This window comes from Pteropus alecto, unplaced genomic scaffold (assembly GCF_000325575.1).
Source record: "Pteropus alecto unplaced genomic scaffold, ASM32557v1 scaffold131, whole genome shotgun sequence".
NCBI lineage: Eukaryota > Metazoa > Chordata > Mammalia > Chiroptera > Pteropodidae > Pteropus > Pteropus alecto.
In genome coordinates, this window is record NW_006434709.1 from 13,187,085 (window position 1) to 13,193,533 (window position 6,449).

Sequence of the window (6,449 nt, forward strand, 5' to 3'; positions counted from 1 at the left end):
TCCTGTAGTAAGTCATGGGGGTAGGAGTGGGATATGAGCTAACACTACCTCAATACATCTTTTTAAAAATAGTCCCCTTAAAATGAAATATTCTTCCTAAAATGGTTTAGTCACCAAAACCAAGGTGCTAAATATTATCACTTTTAATGCTTTTTACAAATTACAAATAAAAACAGCTTTCAGAAACATGTATTCTAAATATTGGCCCAATTAGTTTTTATCAAAATTTAGTATTATGGGATCATGTCCTGTCTTCTTCACAAATGTAACAAAGTCTTCAGGGCTTAATCCCATGGTTGCAGCATTGGTCATTGGATGAAAGTACACCTTTTCATGTCCACCTTCCAAAAAAGCAGAATCCAGTACAAATTTCACATCTCCATCATCACAGAAGAGTGCCAGGGGTGTGGCACAGCCTTGGCCAACTTTTAGTTTTTCTAGCATGGCTGTTTCATCAGCAAACCGCAGATTTCCACTCCCAACACCTAACTGCTTGGCAAGATCATTTAAATTAATTTGTCTATCATGAAGAACTGTCACCAACCAATAGCCCTTTTTCTTTTTGTCTTTAAGAAATAAGTTCTTACTGTGGGCTCCTTTCAGATGTTGGATATGAGGCATCATTTCTTCAACTGTAAATACCTGTAAAATGTCACATGAGAAATTATATGCATGTATACAGTTATATGTATTTTTGCTTGCTGGGTGAAAACAGCAAGGTTAGGAAGTACTCAACACCCTGGATTTCACTGGTAGAGAGACCCATTACCAAATAATTATAAGCACTTACTATCTCAATTCCTCATATTAGGACCTCAAGTAATGTCTCTTGGGTCAATTCTCTATTCCAGTGTGCTGGCCAAGCCCTGACATTCCTAAAATGCTTTTTGTTTTTAAACTTTTGGTACTGAAAGTTCATAGCAGCCCAGACTCCTATTCCTAAGCATTCTGTTACATCCAGACCAGGTGTCAACCTTCAATCCACAAATATATAACCACGGTGAGAGTGAGGGGGCAGGGAGTGAGACCCTAGACTAATAGAGAACATCAGAAAAGCTGGCACTATGCACAGATAAAGAAGGGGAGAGTATGTGGACTATAGGGAAGGAAGGTCAGAGAAAATAAGTTTTCATGATAAATTGGCAAAGTTGAGTGAAACTGAATTTTAATGTATTTCTGTACCCTTTGAAAAATACCATATTTAGCTATTATCATTAGCTGTTACTCAAGCCTTGGGTAAAAACTATGTCCCTGAACCACTGAAGTTACACATTGGTTCTTCTAAGTATTTGCAAATCTTCATATCTATACGCTAAATCATGTTAAAAAAAAAAAAAAAAGCCAAACTCTAACCTTGGTGTCTCGCTGTATGCATGATGCCTGCCTGATAAATCGTAGGCACTTCAGAGACGGTTTACTGCTTGGTAACTTTACACATAAAGTGGACACACTGATCAACATCCCACACCAGTGTAAAGTGCTCAAGTTCTCAATATGTTGTACTAATCAACGTGGAATGTGTTAAATCACGCCAAGAGGAAAACAAGTTCTCTCGAAAGGCCTTTGATATTCCTGTCAGGTCCCTTTCGAACTCTAGAACCCGGGAAACGCCCTAGAACGGACATTTCTGCGGCATATTACTCCTGGGATAGGTGGTTTTGGCGGCCTCGCCCCTTAGACGGTGCAGCGGGGCCTACCCACTGCGAAGGGCCGGGCTGTCCCGGCAGGAACTCCTCACCTCCGGGTGCTCCACCACCTCCGTGCGGATGGCGAGCGCGCCGAGCCGCTGCTCGAGCGCCGTGCGCAACTCAGCGCCTGCCATGCTGGTGTCGTGGTCGGCGGGAGAGACCCTGGGAAAGGAAGTGCCCGGCTTCCCGGGAGGCTGAGGCGGAAGTGCCTGGAAAGACTAAGTCCGCCGCCGGAAGCCCAGTGCCGGCGCCTTGCCGAGGTGGGCGGTGCCGTCTTCGCGCTCCTCTCCTTGCGGGTTCCTGAAAGTTGTCGCCGGAGACAGCCTTTCAAGTCTGAGTTCCTTACCTCGTGTCTCACGGGAGGAAGGCTCCTTCATTCTCGTGTCTTTCTCCTAACCCTGCTTCTGCTTCGTGGGTCCAGTACATCTGCTCTTTAAGTAGAATCAGAGCCGGTAACCAGGTTCAGTTTAGGGAGTGTTGACCTTGTTGAGTGTCTGACCTCCAGTAGACACGAGAGATAAAGCGGGCAGAGACTCCTCACCTCGTTCTCTGTTCTTGGAACTACATTGCTCCCACTGTTTCTGTACTGGAAAGCACCTATAGGAGGTAGCCTTGTGAGTAACGTGTTGTTGAGACCATCTGGACATTAGGTAACCAAACCATATTAAGTCCTCTATATAAACTCTTAAGAATCTGGATGGAGATCTCATCTTGCAGCCATCCGAGACAAGCTGCCTAAGTAAGTTCCCTTGCTTATTAAACCTGTCACCTACCAATCTGGAGTGGCCTGCCTCTTAGGGTTACTGCTTGTACTCTGTGTAGGGGGATCAGTTCCTGATTTCACCAGGAAAACTCCCTGAGGTTGCAAACTCCCTATCCTTATAGGACTTATCAACTTTTAATTTATAAACTATAATTTTACATTTTACCTTTTCCGAAAGTTAGTTTTTGTTATTATTGATCTGTGAATAATTAGCTGTGGCAACCAAAACAACTTTTTCAGAAGCCCTTTGCCTACCTCTTGGTGGGCTGTTTTCCACTATTTTGCGAAACCTTCACTCCTTGAATGAGATCTGAACTTTCACGTTAGGGTTTCATTTAGACTAAGCCTCAAATCTCAAATTAAACAGATATTCCTAGGGACATTTCACTATGGTGTGAGTGAATTTAAGTCATTTCTGGGGTGCAAATTGAAGGCCTGGAAAAGGAAGCCTCTTAAGACTCAGCAAAGTGAGTCCTCATCTGCATAACATCCTTGACAGAAAGTGTGAAAGAGGAGAAAATCAGGTCGGACTTCACAATTTCACCCAGAGTTGGCCTTGGATAGCCCACAGTAGGGGACTCTCACCTAGTTTGGAGGAGGCAGAGTAGGTCAAGGGAGGCCTCTCTGAGGAAGTGAAGCTTAAACTGAGATCTGAAAGATGAATAAGAATTAAGTGGACAAAGAGAGGAGAGAAGGGTGTCCCTGGTAGAGGAAATAACATGACACTGTATGCAAGGATGCAAGGAAGCAAACCAAGGAAGCAGCATTGAAAGACAGTGTGATTGACCTGCAAAGAGCAAGAAGAGGGAGACATGGCTCCATTTCCCACACAGTAGAGCTGGAAACTAAAATTCTCACTTGCTAAAAATACATTTCTTGAAGGGATAATCTCTGGCTAATGGAACTGTGGGTATTTTTATTTTTTTCTTTATTTTTCTATATTCTAAAATATTAAAAATATTAAGCATATATAATTTTTATAATGGGGAGGGGAAATCAATAAGTTACTAAAAATAAATGTAAACCAAGTCTGAAAAAGATTAAAAGATGTTATTAATATAACAAATATAAGGTAATATAAACCAGGTCTTCACAACCAAGATTACATGAGAATGTTTTCAACAAAGACTTAAAAGAGAAGAAAATTAGATGTAGAAAAGTTATTAAGTGGGCAGGCTGAATTAAATTACCTCCAAATTGAAATATGAGATAGATGAATACATTCAGTTTTCTTGCCTGGGAAAATACTGGTTTCATATAACATAAAACGTGTGTAGTAGATGACAACTTGGTTAAGCAGAGAAGTAGCATTCGTTTTCTTTTGTTCACTTTAAACATCATTTAAAATTGCATGGTCATAAGGAAGGTTTACTTCGGGTAGGAATTGTTTCCAGACACTACTGTGATCCCCAGGCACAAGGTGGAGCAGCAATAACTGTACTTAAGGAAACCCTGCAAAGGGAGGCCAGGTCAGCAAGGCATGCTGTGAGGTCCCTTCAAACCAGTCTTAACTTTGCCGACCTAGTGAACTCTACATAAATGAATGGAGCCTTACAGTCAATTTTATTACATGATCTATAGGCAGTTCTCACAGCAACCCAAGAAAACTTCTATACAAAAGTACTATTTTTTCCTATTTTGCATATGAACGGGATATTTTCAAGTCTAGCATTTCAGAATAGTTTAATTGAATTAGATTTATGGAAACTAGTTTGGATTTTTTTTTTTTTTTTTTACAGTAAAAAAGAAAAGTTTCATTAGAAGAGAAAGTACATTTCCAGACATGGAAGTGGGCCTGAGCAAGAGAAGCGTGACTCAAAAGGCCTAGTTTGGAATTTCTGTCCTAGTCTTACTGGCTAAAAAGAGAAATTTCATGTGATTTTAATGCATTAAATTACCTTGTAAGTGGAATGTATTTGTATAAATTTTAATAAAAATATAAGATTGAGACCAGAAATCACAGATTTTTTTTCCTCTATCCTTGCTGATTTGATTTACCTATTTATAGCAAATGCCGATTTGAGTAAATATTAATAAATACATCTTTGAAATGTATTAGATGTAATGTAAGAACAAAAAGGGCCAATTCAGTCAGAAACAAGCTCATATTTAGTATTTCTCCAAAATATAATGTAGCTTTCTTTTTTTGAGTATAAAAATATTGTTTAATGTTATTTAACAAGTTACATAAATTTATTTTTAAAATGTTTTAAAATCATACTTTTAAAAACATACATGTTTATTTAAAAAATCAGACTATGGAAAAATATACAAAAAGATTTAAGTCACAGGTCTTTACATATATTCATATCAAATATATTATGTGTATATATACTCTATATAATTATATAATGCTGTTTATTTCTAATTTTATCTGTTCAACACAATTACATAACATACAATATTTTTTGATCTCCTTTTCTTTTTTCACCGGATAGGTATCTTTCTATGTCGGTAGAGATCTACATTGTTACTTATAAAGGCTCTATAGTATTACATGTATTTACCCAGCTCCTCATTTGGATATTTTCTAATGTCCAATGATTTACATTCTAAAAATTTCCAAATTTTCCATATTACTACAAATAAAGATGTGATAATTATCTTTTTCTATATCTCTATATCTTTGCATGATTATTTCATTTATTCCTTAGAGTAAATTTCCAGAGTGCAGTTACAGAGTATAGACATTTAAATTGATAGCTGTGGCCAGTTGCTCTCCAGAATGGTTTCATCAATTTACGGTATGAGAACATTCTCTTCTCCGCATCTTAATTAGCAATTATTTGATTACCAGAGTCAAGACTATTAAATAAGCAAACATGCTTTTGCATTGTGTTTTTAAGATTTAGGAAAAATACCAGTATCACTTACCTTTACTAATGGTAGGATTATATATCTATAGACGTTAAATAGCAACTTAATAACTTCAAGATAAAATATAAGCTCCACTAGAATTAAGTAAAAGTGCAGGGGAATGCAGTCATTTTTGTTTACTGTATTCATTGATGGCTCCTGAGGGAAAGAAAGTTGAGTTGAGGTATGCTCAGTTATTCTCAAATTTAGTAAATCAAACCCATCTCCTCAGAATCTGAATGAGTAAGGGGGCAGAAGAAAGGCCCAAAATGCATGAAATGAGCTCTTTTCACAGAAAAGCACTTCAAGAGTAGGGAGGAATTGTTCCCAATTTACAACCTTAATTGATCAAGTATTGTGAATGTTTTCCCAGTTGTAGCTTTTCTTTTAATTTTGTTTTTAATAACTTGACAATATAGACATTTAAAATATTTATGTATATATTCTAATCCAGATTCTCAAAGTGTAGTCCCCAAACCAACATCATTGTCATCATCTCATACGTATGGCATTAGAAAATCTTGGCACGGGGCCAGCAATCTGTGCTTTAAATAGCCCTCCAGAGAATTCTGATGCCCACTTAAATTTGGGAACCACCAGGCTAATCTAAGTTTTTCCCCCCTATAGTTTCTGGTTTGGGAATTATGACTAGAAAGGTTTCCCCCACCCAAGTTTATAAGTGATATCATTTACATTATCTTCTATTTTTATTTATCATTTAAATATTTAATTCATTTGGAATTTCCCACAAGAATGTAATCTCCACGAGGACAAGAGTCTTCATCTATTTTATTTCTCTGTTTTATCCTAAAACTGTGATTAGTACATGATGGGCTCTTACTATGTATTTATTAACTATTGAATTAACTAATTTTGGTATAAGATGAGATACATCCTTTATAAAGCTTTCTTTGAAGCAATAAATATCAGGAAACTACAGTTGGCCTTTCAGTTAGTCTAGGTGGTTTAAAATGCCAATTGGCGATTTAAATCATTTCTTCGATTAAAAATAAATATATAAATAAATAAAAACAAAAAAAATTTAAAAAACAAAATGGCAATTGGCAATTCTAAGTAGAATAAACTTAATCAATGTGTGCTCACTGGTGGTGTACAACGGTTATAATTCTTAGTGGCATTAC

General features: G+C 37.3%; 1 protein-coding gene across 2 annotated transcripts; it reads right to left on the reverse strand.

Moving 5' to 3' along the window:
- Positions 1-125: 125 nt before the first annotated feature.
- On the reverse strand, positions 126-2,603 carry LOC102887663 (prolyl-tRNA synthetase associated domain-containing protein 1). Of its 2 annotated transcripts, none has more exons than XM_006909594.3 (2): positions 1,739-2,603; positions 126-642 (listed from the first exon to the last, which is right to left on the reverse strand). In XM_006909594.3, the coding sequence occupies exons 1-2, from the start codon at positions 1,820-1,822 to the stop codon at positions 211-213; spliced, it is 516 nt and encodes a 171-aa protein (XP_006909656.1). In that variant the 5' UTR covers positions 1,823-2,603; the 3' UTR covers positions 126-210. The 2 variants fall into 2 exon arrangements, with proteins under 2 accessions (XP_006909656.1, XP_024900955.1); XM_025045187.1 differs by lacking the exon at positions 1,739-2,603 and adding an exon at positions 1,354-1,715.
- Positions 2,604-6,449: the final 3,846 nt, after the last annotated feature.

What these genes read in the sequence shown, in the direction of transcription:
- LOC102887663 (XM_025045187.1), bottom strand. Translation starts at nt 1,461, where the DNA reads ATGTTGATCAGTGTGTCCACTTTATGTGTAAAGTTACCAAGCAGTAAA. An exon ending in GCATACAGCGAGACACCAAG is followed by an intron (nt 643 to 1,353) that starts GTTAGAGTTTGG and finishes GACATTTTACAG; the next exon opens with GTATTTACAGTTGAAGAAAT.